This window comes from Ceratotherium simum, chromosome 8 (genome assembly GCF_057802395.1).
Source record: "Ceratotherium simum simum isolate JZ-2026a chromosome 8, ASM5780239v1, whole genome shotgun sequence".
In the NCBI taxonomy this organism is placed as follows: domain Eukaryota; kingdom Metazoa; phylum Chordata; class Mammalia; order Perissodactyla; family Rhinocerotidae; genus Ceratotherium; species Ceratotherium simum.
In genome coordinates, this window is record NC_141907.1 from 14,101,069 (window position 1) to 14,116,003 (window position 14,935).

Consider the following 14,935-nt stretch of genomic DNA (forward strand, 5'->3'; position numbering starts at 1 on the left):
GAGAGCAGAATTTTTGCCTTGTTCCCAATCTTAGGGGGAAAGTGTTCACCATTAAGTATGTTGTTTGCTGTAGTTTATCATAGATGATCTTTTCTAGGTTGAAGAAGTTCCCTTCTATTCACGGATTGCAGAGCTTTTATCATGAAAGGATGTTAACTGTTGTCAGTTGCTCTTCTGCATCTACTGAGATGATTATTTATTTTTTCCCTTTATTTTTTAATGTGGTGAATTACCTGATTGCTATTCAAATGTTAAACCAACCACATATTCCTAGGATAAATCCTACTTGGTCATGATGTATTATCCCTTTTATATATCACTTGATTTGATTTTCAAATATTTTGTTGAGGATTTTGCATTCATGAAGAGTATTAGTTTTTAGTGTTCTTTTAGTGTCTTTGTTAGGTTTTGGTATCAGGGTTATGCTGGTCTTATAAAACAAATTGAGTATTCTGCCCTCTTTTTTCTGAAAGAGCTTAGGTAAGGTTGCTATTATTTCTTCTTCAAAATATTTGATAAAATTCACCAGTGATGCCAGCTGAGACTGGAGTTCTCTTTGTGAGAATATTAAAAATTAAATATTCATTTTGCCATAGTTATAGAGCTATTTATGTTTTCTATTTCTTCCAGTGCCAGTTTTGGTAAGTTATGTTTTTCAAGGCATTTGCTTTTTGACAAATTTATTGGTATAAAGTTTGTTCACAGAATTGCCTTATTATCCTTTTAATAGCTATAGATTCTGTAGTGATATCCCCTCTTTCATTCTTGATTTTGGCTATTTGCATTTTCTCTCTCTCTCTTTCCCCCTAATCAATCTTACTATATCATTTTCTCAAGAACTAATTTTTGGTTTTGTTAATTTTCTCTATTAGCCTGTTTTCTGTTTCGTTGAATTCTGCTCTTTATTATTTCCTTCCTTCTATTTACTTTGGGTTTAATTTGCGGATCCTTTGTAAATTTCTTAAGATGAAAACAGATAATTAATACTGTCTTTTTTAAAATATAACTATTGAAAGCTATAAATTGCCCTCTTCAGCTATATCCTTCCAATTTTGATATGTCACATTTTTGTTATCATTGAATTTGAAATAGTTTCTCATTTCCATTGTGATTTTATTTTTTTGACATACAGGTTATTTAGAAGTATATTGTATAATTTCCAAATATTTGAGGATTTTCTTGGTAGCTTATTGTTACTGATTTGTATTTTAATACCTTTGTGATCAGAGAAGACTCTCTGAAATATAGAGTATGTTTCAGAGTGTATTCCAATCTTTGAAATTCATCAAGACTTATTTTGTGGCCTTCATATTGTCTATATCGTTGAATGTTCTATGTGCCTTGGAAAAAAGTTTATTTTTCAGTTGTTAAGCATATTGTCTATACATGTCAATTAGATTAAGTTAGTTGATAGTGTAGTTTAAATCTTCTATATCCTTACTGATATTAGCCTAGTCGTCCAGTCAAATACTCAGAAAAGGTGTCAAAATCTCCAATGATGAGTGTGGATTTATCCCTTTAGTTCTCTCAGTATTTGCTTCATTATTATTATTATTTTCTTTTCTTGAAGAAGATTAGCCCTGAGCTAACATCTGTGCCAGTCTTCCTCTACTCTATACGTGGGTTGCCGCCACAGTGTGGCTGATGAGTGGTGCAGGTCCGCACCTGGGATCTGAACCTGCGAACCCAGGCTGCCAAAGTGGAATGTGCAGAACTTAACTGCTATGCCAGGGGCTGGCCCCTGCTTCATTATTTTTAAAGTTCTGTGATTAGATCATACGCCTTTAGGATTGTTATGTCTTCCAGATAAATTGAACCCTTTACCATTATGAAGTAATCCCTTTATAATCCCTAGTAATATTCCTTGTTCTGAAGTCTACTTTGATATTAATATAGCCACATTAGTTTCCTTACATTTAATGTTTGCACGGTTCTTCTTCCATCCTTTTACCTTCAAACCTATCCGTGTCTCGATTAGGGCTGCCATAACGAAATAGCACAGACTGGGTGGCTTAAAAAGCAGAAATTTATTTTCTCATAATTCTGAAGGCTAGAAGTCCAAGATCAAGGTGTCAGCAGGTCTGGTTTCTTCTGAGGCCTCTCTTCTTCTGAGGCTTCCAGATGGCCACCTTCACGCTGCGTCCTCATATGGTCATCCCTTTGTCTGTGTTATCTGTGTGCTAATCTCCTCTTCTTATAAGGACATTGGTCATATTGGATTAGGGCCACCCTAATGACCCCATTTTAACTCAGTCACCCCTTAAAAGGCCGTATCTCTAAATATAGTCACATTCTGAGGTACTGGGGGCTAGGGCCCGAACATAGGAATTTGGGGGACACAATTGAGCCCATAACAGTGTCTCTATATTTAAAGGTCTCTCTCGCCTTACCTTTTTATCTTCTCTGACAATTTCTTTTAGATGGTGTGTTTGTTTCATTTACATGGAACTTATTGAAACGGTTGCGTTTAAATCTACATCTTGATATCTGTTTTGTATTTATCCCGTCCTTTTTCTTACTGTTCTTCTTCCGTCTTTCTTTTTCAACCTTCTTACCTGGCAAATAGTTTTTACTATTCCATTTTAGTTCTTTTATTGGATTTTTTAAGCTCCTCTTTGTATTAGTGTTTAATGTTGCTCTGTGGATTACAATTTGTATCCTTAAAGTATCACTACTTACTTAGAGTTAATGTTGTACCTCTTCGTATAAAACGTTAAGTCCCTTCTAACAGTATAATTCCATTAATCCCACCCCTGTCCTTTGTACTAGTGTGGTCATATATTGTTCAGCTACGTGCATTATGAACCCCATAATACAATACTATTATTCTTCTTATTATTATTATTCTTAAGTAGTTAGATGTCTTTAAAAGAAATTAAGAGAAGGAAAAACAGTCTTTTTTTTTTTTTTTTTAAAGATTTTATTTATTCAGTTTTTTCCCCCCAAAGCCCCAGTAGATAGTTGTATGTCATAGGTTCACATCCTTCTAGTTGCTGTACGTGGGACTCGGCCTCGCGTTGCACGGAAAAGTGGTGCCTCGGGGCGCTCCCGGGATCCGAACCCGGGCCACCAGCATCAGAGCGCGCGCACTTAACCGCTAAGCCACGGAGCCGGCCCAACAGTTGTCTTTTATATTTACCATTTCTGATGCTCTTCATTTTCTCCTATAGATCCAAGTTTAAATCTGGTGTAATTTCCTTTCAGCTTTAATAAACTCCACTACCATTTATTATACTGCTAGTTGGCTGATGAAAAATCCTCTTAGCTTTTATGTACCTGAAAATGTACATTTTTTTTGGGTGGGGGAAGATTGGCTTTCAGCCAACATCTGTTGCCAATTCTCCTCTTTTTTGCTGAGGAAGATTGGGCCTGAGCTAACATCTGTGCCCATCTTCCTCTATTTTATACGTGGGACGATGCCACACATGGCTTGATGAGCGCTGAGTATGTCCGTGCCTGGGATTCGAAGCTGCAAACTCCGGGCTGCCAAAGCGTAGTGAGTGAACTTAACCACTATACCACTGGGCGAGTCCCTCACTCTCATTTTTGAAGGATGTTTTCACTGGATTTCGAATTTGGAGTTGACAGGGTTTTTTTCCTTTTAGTACTTTAATGGTATTGCTCCATTGTTTTCCGGATTTCAGAAGAAAATAAGGCTGGAAGGCTGATGAGAAGTCAATTGTCATTAGTATTCAAGAGAAATCAAGTGTCTCCTGTATGTAATTTGTCTTTTTAAAAAGCTGGCTGTTTTTAAGATTTTTTTTTGCTGTATTTTGTTTTCAGCAGATTTTCTATGATGTATCTAGGCACTGCTGGGAGCTCTCATGGAGATTCTTGAATACATAAATTGATGTCCCACACCAAGTTAGGGGACTATTCAGCCATTATTTTTCCAAATTTTTTTTCTGCTCCATTTTCTTTCTCTTCTTCCTCTTGGGCTCCAAATACATGCATGTTAGACGATTTGATATGGTCCCACAGGTCAATGAGGATCTCTTCATTTTTAAAAAAATCTTTTTTTCCTTCATTCTCTGGACAAGACAGTTTCTACTGATCTGTGTTCAAGTTATTAACTTTTCTTCTGTGGTCTCCAATCTGCTGTTATGCCCATCCAGTGAATTTTTCATTTTGTGTATTGTACTTTACAGCTTTAGAATTTCCCTCTGTTTCAAGGTTTTCATTTCTTTCCTGAAATTCCCTATTTGTTCACTCATTATAACAATCTTTTCCTTTATGTCTTTTAACATAACTCTTACAATTGCTTTAAAGTCTTTGTCTGCTAATTCCAATATCTAGGTTATTTTAGGGTTTGTTTCTGTTGGCTGATTTTTTTTTATTACAGGTCACATTTTTCTGCTTTCTTGCATGTTTCATAATGTTTTTCTTGTATGTTCAATATTGTGGATAATACAATGTATGGAGTCTAGGTTATGTCTTCCTTTGAAAAGTGTTAAGTTTTGTTCTGGCAAGCAGTTAAACTACTGAAGGCTATTTCTGATCCTTTTGGGCTTGGGTTTGTCTTTTGTTGGAGCAGATGCATTCCAACACTGTCCTTTGTTCTAGGGTGTGGCCCTTATCCTATAGGTTGTGTTTCTTCCTCCTAAAGTGTGACCTTTCTGAGGTCTCGACTAAATGCCCATAGTGCTCAGAAAGGCTTTTTAATTCTGGCTGAGTGTGGATTCCAATGTCTCCCAGCACTGCATGATCTCTGGTATCTTCATTTTTCTCAGCACCACGGCACCAGCACACTTCTAGGACTCACAAAGTCTTATCTTGTAATGCTCTCTTAAGCCCTTGGCCAAGAACCTAGAGAAAGCTCTCAGATTTCTGCCCACCCTCACCCCACATAGGACCCTCTCTTCTGGTACCCTGCCTTACAAATTCCAGCCACTTTAGCAGCCCTGAGCTCTGCTATCTGCCTCCTCAGCTCAGCTTTACTCCACTTTTCTGTGCTGCAGTTGGCAACTGTCCCTAGGCAGAAAAGCAGGAGCAAATATGGGGTGATCATGCGATTCAACTCATGTTTCGCTTCTCAAGAACACAGTCCTTCTCTGCATATTGTCCCATCACTAAAAAGAGTTGTCTCATATATTTTGTCCAGTTTTATAGTTGTTTACAGAAAGAGGGAAAGTCTGGTACCCATTATTCTGTCATGGCTGGAAATGGAAGTTTCAGTTCTTATTATTGAGCGTTAAAGAAAAGAGTGACCCTGGAAGGGCAGAAGACCTGTGGACCTTCATGTCTCACAAAAGAACAGTTGCCCTAAGTTGAGATGTAGGTAAAAGTGTGAGTTCTGGAGCCAGAGAGACTATCATCTGGATACTACCATCTACTAGCAGTGTAACCTTGGGCAAGTTACTTAACCTCTCTGTTCCTCAGTTTCCCTCATCTTTAAAGTGAGTTACTTCGATAATGATATCTACCTAATGAACATTAAATGGGTTAATCCTTTTAATGTGCTTATCATACATTATCATAATGTTACATTACTAACATTCCGTAAATACTTATTATTATTTTCATCATCATCATTACTCCCTGGAACACTGCCAGTGGGAATTTCTCTCTCTGACCCCATTCTACTGCCTCAAATTCCTTCACATCCTAAAGAGCCAATCCCATCCTGCCATCCCTCACAAAGCCATAGCCAATTCTTCTGACTCCCTCCCCCCACCGCATTAAAGGTGATCTTGACCTCTCCCCCACCTTAACTCAACAGCCAATGGAAAAGCCACCTCCCTCTTAGAGCCACCATGCCAAAAAGCCCAGTTCTCTGACAGGCATCCCTCATGGGGATAACTACTGAATATGCAACCCCACCCCTAAAGGAACCAGTGCATTTGTTCTGTCCTGAAGCCCCTGACCTTAGATCTCAGACAACCTTTCTACTCCTTTCCCGTCACTGCTTAGCCCTTCTGCTCTCACCAACCCCTCCGTGACAGCAGCTTCCAGAGACCCTCCCTCCTTATTTGCTTCTATAGTTGAGGATATCCCCTTACCAATATAGCCTCATAGAAGAAGGAGACAAGGCTGTTGTGATCATTACCTGCTACGGGTCTGCCCAGCATCCTCTCCTTGGGGAAGCCTTTCCTCTTTCCATGGTGATCCTGTTTAGTCCAAAGGATTTGGGTGCAGTTAACTCTGTCCTCATCTCCAACTGGCCCCAGGGAAGGGCATGGACACATGCCTGGCCAATCAGAGCACTCTGTCTCCTTGGCCAGAATGATTGGCTCAGGGATGGACATGTGACCAAAGCTGGGCTCCTTAAAGACTTCTTTGAAATTTCTGCCAGTATTGTCAGGAAAAAGATCCCTTCTTTCCCTCTGGAATTGTGAGTTCTAAGCAAGACCAGGTTTGTGGCTGCCAGTGGTAAGCGGCAGTACCAGGATTTAACCTGGAGGCCTGACTCCAGAGTCTGTTCTCTTTAACTACTACGCTTGTATGCCTCACAGATCCTGAGACAGATTGTGGAAGGTGCTGTGGAAGTACTATTAGCTGCAGAACTCACTGGACTATAGGGTGCCAGACACTAACATTGATATGAGTTAGGTGTGTAGGCCCTGCCTCCCCAATGCTATGGTCTGAATGTTTGTGTCCCTTCAAAATTCATATTTTGAAACCTATTGCCCAATGTAATGGGATGAAGAAATGGGGCCTTTGGGAGGTGATTAGGTCATGAAGGTGGAGCCCTCAAGATTGCGATTAGTGCCTTTATAAAAGAGGCTCTAGACAGCTCCTTGCCCCTTCCACCTTGTGAGGACACAGTGAAAAGACATCTTCTATGAACCAGAAAGCAAGTCCACATCAGATCTGCCATCACCTTGACCTTGGACTTTCTAGCCTCCAGAACTATGAGAATAAATATCTGTTGTTTATAAGCCAGCCAGTCTATGGTATTTTGTTAAGCAGCCCAAATGGGCTAAGCCACCCAACTACCTAGAAAGCTCCCGGATGGCGGGAGTGTGGCTTACATTTCATGTGTCAGGATCCCACACAAGTCATTTATTAGTGCAGGGCAGTGGATCATGACTGTGGAGTCCTCAGAGTCTCCTGAGAAACCTTCTCAAAATACACAGGGCTGGGATGTACTCCAGACCCACTGTATCAGAATCTCGGGAGGTGGTGTGACAGATTGCATTATTGTTCAGCAAATATTCACTCTCCCCTTCCCCTGCTTCCTGTGGTGCTATGGACCGACTTTTGTCTCCCACAATTCATATACTGAAGTCCTAATTGCCAATGTGATGGTATTTGGAAATGGGATGTTTTGGAAGAAATTAGGTCTTGAAGGTGAAGCCCTCATGATGAGATCAGTGCCCTTATAAGAGACATGAGAGAGACCTCCCCCAGCCCCTCCTCTCTCTCTCTCCTCTCTCTCTCCCCTCACCACGTGAGGACACAGCAAGAAGACGGCCATCTACAAGCCAGGAAGAAAGTTCTCACCAAGAACTGAATGCGCCAGCACCTTGATCTTGGACTTCCCAGTCTCCAGAACTGTGAGAAATAAATTTCCTTTGTCTACGCCACCCAGTCTGTGGTTATTTTGTTACAGCAACCCAAACTGACTAAGACATGCAGAGAGTATATTCTTCTCTGCCCAGTGATGTTAGTTTTGGTCATGTGACTTGCTTTGGCTAGTGAATGTGGATAGAAATGAGAAAGCACAGCTCTGAGTGTAGGCTTTAAGAGGCATTGCATACTTCCATCAGCCCTTTTGAGCTTCTTCTCTTTACCATGACAACACCATGCCCTAGACAGGAGCTAACCCTTCAGCCTCAGCTCCAGAATGAGAAGGCATGTGGAGCAGACTTGAACTCTACCCATCGTTTGGGGTGGGCAATAACACCTAACCCTCAGCCACAAGCCAAGCTCATATAAGCCCAGCAGAGCTTGGCAGAGCCAAAAATAAAGGTAGCTGACCTATGAGCTAAAAATCACTGATATTTTGGGAATGTTTGCTACAGCAGCCAAAGCTGACTAATATAGGTGATATATATGGGGGATTTCCCATTGGTGAAAAAGCTCCCCCATCTCCCCTAGTTAAAGAACACCTGGAAAAATAAGGAGCAGAACTTTTAGGCCAGTCCAGGTCTGAGTTTTGGGCAGGTTTACTAACCTCTTTGAGTTTTAGGTTCTTAATCTATAAAATGGCCTCTCTGGGTTAGTCTGACAATTAAATAAGATAGTTTATGAAAAGCCCATAGCTGTACTGAAGACATACAAACTATGTCTGTTCCCTCCCTAAGCATGATGCAAGGGGCAGCGATAACACTTGAGAACAGAATGAATGAATGAATGAATCCTTCCAAATCTGCGTGCTCATTCACTGGAGCACCCAGAAGTCTGCCTGTCCTCCTGTACCTTTCTTCTTCATTGCTGCTGGTTCCTTCTTCAGCTGCTAACTTATCTTGACAGTCTTCTCCTCTGGGCAGGGTCTGAGAAAGTTCATTCAGCTTCAAGCATGGATCCTAAGGCAAAAACAGTTGCAAGATGAGACTAAGTACAGTTCCCTGATTCAAGCTGTGGCTTATCAGACCAGAGAGCAGAGGAGAAAGAGCCCCCAGCAACCCACTAGTGGTGCACAGCTCGCAGGCCTGGGATGGTGAGGCCTGTGAGGATTCAGTGCCGAGCATAGTGCCTGGCTTAGGAGCAGCATCAGCCCTTATCTTTGCATCCTGTTTTCCAGTCTACAAAGTGTTTCACACAGCTGACAAAGCCAAAGCATGGAGAGAGTGTCTTGTCCAGGGCCGCACCATCAGTGAACAGTGGAAATGGGATACACAATCAGGCCATCTGACCCTGGGGCTGTTGTGGGGACCAGAGAGCAGTGCCAGCAACAGCCACCGGTCAGTAGTGTGAGCAACCGATATTATTATCATACTTTTTACTGGTGGCTACATCTTATTACACAGGGTCAGAAAACACGGAACTTGCTGAATGACCAGAAGCACTGAGAAATGGGGTATGGTGGGAGGAGACTAGGAAACCATGAGTTAACACTGAGGCTTCAGAATTTTCTAGGAGTTGAATTTATTCATGTTATCATTCTCCCCTCTCCACAGAGATATAAAGGTGAAAAAAATTTTCTTATTTTGACTTTTTGACTTGTCACGGTAACCACTGTCCATGGAAAACAGTATAATAAGATAGGCTAGGAAAAGATTTCTTCTTTGGTAAATCTCATTCAATAATGATAAACTGCAACCTGGGTTGTGTCCTAACTAGTTGCATGGCTTTGAGCCAGTCTCTTACCTTTTCGGGACCTGAGCTTCATCAACTGTAAAGCAAAGGGGGTTGGCTTACACTTGTGGTTTTCAACCTGTGCTCCAGAGATCCTGGGAGTGGTCTCAGACACCCTCGGGGTGGGCAGGGGCACAGCTGAGGCTGGATGATGGGGCCTTAGGCTCCCATTCCCCCTTGGCCTGGAATGAAACTGCTTTGGTTACCCTTCTATGTACTGTGACATCTATTAAAGGCCACCAATGTCAAGGCCAGTGCTGAACTCCATGTTGCCAAATCCAATGGTCACTCCTCAGGCCTCAGCTAAATGGACCTCTCTGCAGAACTGGAGATATCTGATCACTCCCTCTTCCGTGCAGCGCTCTCTCCTGGGTTTTCTCCTCCCTCGTCAGCTGCTCCTTCTTAGTCTCCCCTGCTAAAGCCCCCTCCTCTTCTGTCCCAGACCTCAGTCCTTGCACTTCTCTTTTCTCTCTCACTCCCTGGAGTCTCATCTAGTTCCATGGATACTGATGACAAACAAATTTGTCTCTCTATTTCCAAGATTTCCCCCCAAATCGGAACTTGTACGTCTAACTGCCCTCCAGACATCACTTGGAAGCTTAATAAGCTTCTCAAACTGCAACGTGTCCCGACGACACTCTTGGTCTCACTTCCCCCAAACAACAAGCATGCCCCTGCCTCAGGGCCTTTGCACTAGCTATTTCCCCTGCCTGCAATGCTCTTCCCTGTGATATCTGCATGGCTTGCTCCCTCACTTCACTTCACTCACCACAACCAAGAGACCTTTCTGGTTTAAAGCCTGGGCTCTGGTATCAGAGCCTATGTTTAAATCCCAGTTCTTCTTCCTCTTAATGATGTAACTTTGAGAAAATTACTTAGATTGTCATGACAATTAAGTGAACCAATAAATGTAAAGTCCTTGGAATAGTACTAGCTGTACAGTGAGTACTCAGATATTCCCCAGGATTATTGTTCTCTGACGTTCTCTAAAACACCCCCTTTCACCTTCTTTACCTCACTTTGCTTTATGTTTTCCTCAAAGTACATATCATGGCCTGACACTGTCTGCTTTTTTTTTTTTTTGTGGTGAGGAAGATTAGCCCTGAGCTAACATCCGCTGCCAATCCTCCTCTTTTTGCTGAGGAAGATTGGTCCTGGGCTACCATCCATGCCCATCTTCCACTATTTTATATGTGGGACGCTGCCACAGCATGGCTTGGTAAGTGGTGCATAGGTCTGCACCCAGGATCCGAACCTGTGAACCCCGGGCCACCCAAGCAGAGCATGCAAACTTAATTGGGCCTGCCAGGTGTCACAGTGGTTGTCTACTTTTTAATTCTCTGTTTCCCTCACTGGAAGGTAAGCTTCATAAGTGCAGGGACTCTGCTGTGTTCCCCACCATTTCCTGGTGCCTAGAACAGTGTGTGGCACGTGAAGAACACTCAGTAAACACAAACACCCAATACACCACGGGCCACTCTAGGCTGGCAGGAGGACCATCCTCTCCCACGCTCACCCCAGGCTCCCACTACGTCCCATGGAGGGAAGGGCGGGGACTGATCGCGTTTCTCATGAGAAATCCACAAGGCATATGGCTGGATGGCGGGAGTATAGAGACGAGTGGAGCCCAAATTGGGTGTTTTCCAGCTCCGCTCAGGAGCCCTTTGTGCCTTTATGATTCTTAAGTTCTGAGTTCTGTTTGAATCATTTGCGTGCCTCTAAACGTAGCAGAATACCCTGTGATGCTGGACCCCTCACTTCCAGAGAATCAGGGCAGAGGTGGCACCCAGGAAGCCACTCCCCACGTCTGCCCAGGAGGGCCTGTCCAGGGGCACCCAGCAGTGACACCTTGTTAGAGAGTAACAGAGAGGTTACTTGTGGGAGGTCAACTCTGCCTCCACCAGCCCTTCTACCTGAGCCTTGTCTTCCCTCTGGGGTGATGTGTTCTGGGTCAACTTAGCTAAGCCAGAACTATATTTTCCAGGATTTCCTTCCCTGCATAATTCTGGGCCATGTGGCTTTGCAGAAGCTCTGGAAGATGGGTGTGAACCAGCAGCCTTTTTCTTTTTATGCATGGATGCTTGATGCTTGCTGCAGAGTGCCAGATGCTGTCGCAGCCCAGGCATGTTGTCGCTGATCTGTTTGCTCACCTTGTTGGACTGGGCAGTTCTCGGGCTCTCAGCTCCTGCACCTCCTGCCTGACCCTCCCTAGGCTTCTCCACATCCTGGGCCAAGTGCACGTTTAGCTCCATGAGGAAGGATGCAGGACTCTCCATATCATCAAAGTTGGGGGCTCACTGACCTCAGAAACCGACCCTGCTCAAGCTCAGTCTCGTGGGCTGCATTCGTCCTTGGTCTTCTCTATTCCACGTCCATCCTCCTTTCCTTCTCACTACCCGCCCTGCTATAGGTCCACTTTAGGCCCAACACCGGACACAGAAGCAACAGCTGACCATAAAGTGTTTAACAGGTTCCCACAAGTGTGCCAGCTTATTTCCTAAAATGAATCCCACATTCTATATCATTTCTAGCAGTCTGTTTCTTTCATCAAACCCTAACTGATGCGCTCTTTAATCTCTAGATCCTACTATCCTTCAAAGCCCTACTCAACTGTCACCTCTTCCACAAAGCCGTCACAATCTCTTTTGTTGAAATTATACTCTCGCCTCCTAAACTTCCCATAGCAATTTTTTTTGGTACCTTAATTTGCTCACAAATACTTATCGATCATTTACTATGTGTCTGGCCAGGGACACAGTAATAAACAAAACAGACAAAAGTTTTTCTGCTTTGTATTAGTGATAGGAGTGTTCTCTTTCTCCCTTCCTGGAATATAAATGAAGGTAAAAATCATCCCAGATATAGTTTTAAAAATGTTAGAAATCCTACAGCCAGTAACTCAGAATGTTCAACATGGCCACATTCCATTGCCTGAATCCTTTTTCTTTACTGTTTGTAGCTGGATACTGAAGTCAGCTGGTTGACGTGTTGGAGGGCCCAGGGTCTGGTCACTGCTGGTCACTTTCGGAAATGATTTCAGTGACCAGCTTACAACCTCCACGTGTACCTGAGGCAAAAAAAGCCCATTTTTGCCTCCTAGTGTCAGGTATTTGGGGCATTAAAAATGTCTTGGAGATCTCCAATTCCTATAAAGCCCGGTAGCAAATATCATAGTCTAAGCAAAACAGCTTTGTGAGACCGTTATAAATACGTGTTCTGTGTAATCTGGGGGGAAATCGCACAGCGAATGTGGAACAACTACCACCAAAAATCAGAATAGCATGTTACTGCAGTATAAACCCGTAAATGATGACTAGAGTTAATTAGGTCCAGGTTTCAAAAGGAAAACGGACAGTTACAAAGAAATTTTGGTAAATAGAAAGCACAAAGTATGTTGGCAAAAATAATCCTAATGATACCAGTAATCACAGTAAACATGAACTGGCTAAGTTCAACAGGAATATCTCTCCTAGTAAAAGGATAGCGTATTCACTAAAATGCTCTAATAATGAACCTGTAGGCATCTAACAATAGAACCTGAAACATAAAGCAAAATGTTCAGAACTGTAGGGAGAAATTAGCAAATTTATAACTATAATGGGAGATTTTAATACACACCTCTCAGAAACTGATACATCAGGTAGACAAAATGAGCTAGGACATGGAAGATTAGAACAAGATTAAAAAGCTAAACCTGATAGCTAAAAAAGAATACTCATCACTGCTAACATTTATATGGTGCTTAGTGTATGCCAGGCCCTCAACTCTATGAGGTGGGCACTATCACCCACTTTAAAGGTAATGAAATTGAGGCAGAAGAGGATGTGTAACTTGCCCAAGGTTATACAGTGAATATTATCACAGAACCAGGATTCAAATATATATATTTTACGACCAAACTGAAACTATATGCTTTTTTTAATCACATAGGGAACATTTTAAAAAACTGACTCCACAGCAGGCTGACCTTATAAAGCAAACCTCAACACAGTTCAAAGTGTTGTCATTCTATAGACCATGCTATCTGATGACAATGCAACAAAATTAGAAAGCGATAAGAAAGTAGGTTTAAAAAACAACAAGATAAACTTCACAACTCTGAGATACAACTAAAGACATACACTTAGAGGGAAATTTACAGCTTTAAATGTATTTATTAGAAAACATTCAAGATGTTAGAAAAAGAATAATGGAATAAACCCAAAGTAAGTAGAAGGAAAGAGATGTGAAAGACAAAATTAATGACATAGGAAAAAAAACAGATTTGACCAACACATCTGAAAGCTGGTTTTTTGAAAAGACACATCAAACTACTGGTAAGCCTGATCAAGGAAAAAAGGAGAAGGAATTTAAAGCAACATGAATAATGGACAAAGATCTCATGACAGTTATTACAGAGATGAAAAAGAATTTCAAATGTACTCTGAGCCACTGTGAAGACCGTGAAAGGGAGCATGCAGGATGTAATTTCTGGGCCACTTCATCAACTACTGATATATTTCAAGTTGTCCTGAGCAGGAGTCCAGAAACAGGAGAGGATGGAAAACGCTTAGAAAGGCGGATGATGCACCAGAGGATGACACTGCTTCCCAGTTACATTGTGTTTACCTATTCCCATACATTAACTCAGGAATGCCTACGAGTCCGTGATGCGGGCAGGAAAGACACTGCTGTCCTTGTGTTATAGGCGGGCATCTAAGATCAGAGAAGTCCAGCAACTTGTCTCAGGTCACATGGCCCCTGGAGGGTGGCACAAGGCCTTGACCCCTGGATCATCCCATTCCCATCCATGTCATTCCCTGTGGCCACATGGGCACTCAGCTGTGCCGCGTTGGCACGATCACCAGCTGCCAGCATCGGGACCTAACTGGGTATGTGTTCAAACTGTGATGTACAAACAGGCTGCTGAGAAGTAAAGCAGACACTCAAAATCACCCTGAGAGATGAAGGCTGTTTCCCAAATCAACACGGAGGTGAACTCAGTAATCTGTTCTGTTTCTATTCACTTGTTTCCAGCCCCCAGGACACCAGAACCAGGGGCATCCTTCCAAAGAAAGAGATGAACCTCCCCCTCCCTCCACAAGTAATTGGAAAAGGACCCCAGTGTTCTTGTAAGTCATCCTCCAGCCAAGGCTAATTTTTGAAGGAGTTCCTAATCTAAACGTTTAACTACCAGGACTCAAAATGGTGCCCTCAGTTCCATTCATTCAGTTGTCAGGTCACATATCAGTTTATGTACAGGAGGTGTAAACATCCGCCACATGCAGGTATGTTAGGTGCTGGAAGGATTAAGATTAATAAGACACAGTTCCTGATTTCAACGAACCTATGGTTCAGCAAGGGGGACCAACAGACCGTACAAATGGCAAAAACATTCCCCTCCTCTCTCTCCCCCTACCTTGTATACCTGGCATTTTGGGTCAAAGTACATCATTCAAAAGGAGTTAGGGTGCCAGCTGAATATTTCACAAATGGACATGACCATGGACATCAACAGTCGACTGAATGAGCGCTTTCAAGCCCACAAATACTCATTTCAACTGTGTACTCTTCTCTGAATTTCAAATGGAATAGACTCTCCAGCAGCCTCTTCTCCGGTTACCTGCTTAGGATCCCAGTGAGTTCTTCCCAGGAATAACCCGGAGCCATGCCTGGTGTATCCTGAGTTATCCGCCCCTAATGCACACTCCTGGGC

The 14,935-nt window shown here is 42.6% G+C and overlaps 1 protein-coding gene across 4 annotated transcripts in view; it reads right to left on the bottom strand.

Annotated features, from left to right (window-relative positions):
• Positions 1-14,935, bottom strand: part of FAM184B (family with sequence similarity 184 member B) — a 128,968-nt gene that overhangs the window by 25,964 nt on the left and 88,069 nt on the right. For all 4 annotated transcript variants that reach the window (XM_087434138.1, XM_087434137.1, XM_014788895.2 and 1 more), the window contains one exon: positions 8,362-8,468. In XM_087434138.1, coding sequence (XP_087290264.1) covers positions 8,362-8,468 — 107 coding nt within the window. The remainder of the gene's footprint in view (positions 1-8,361; positions 8,469-14,935) is intronic.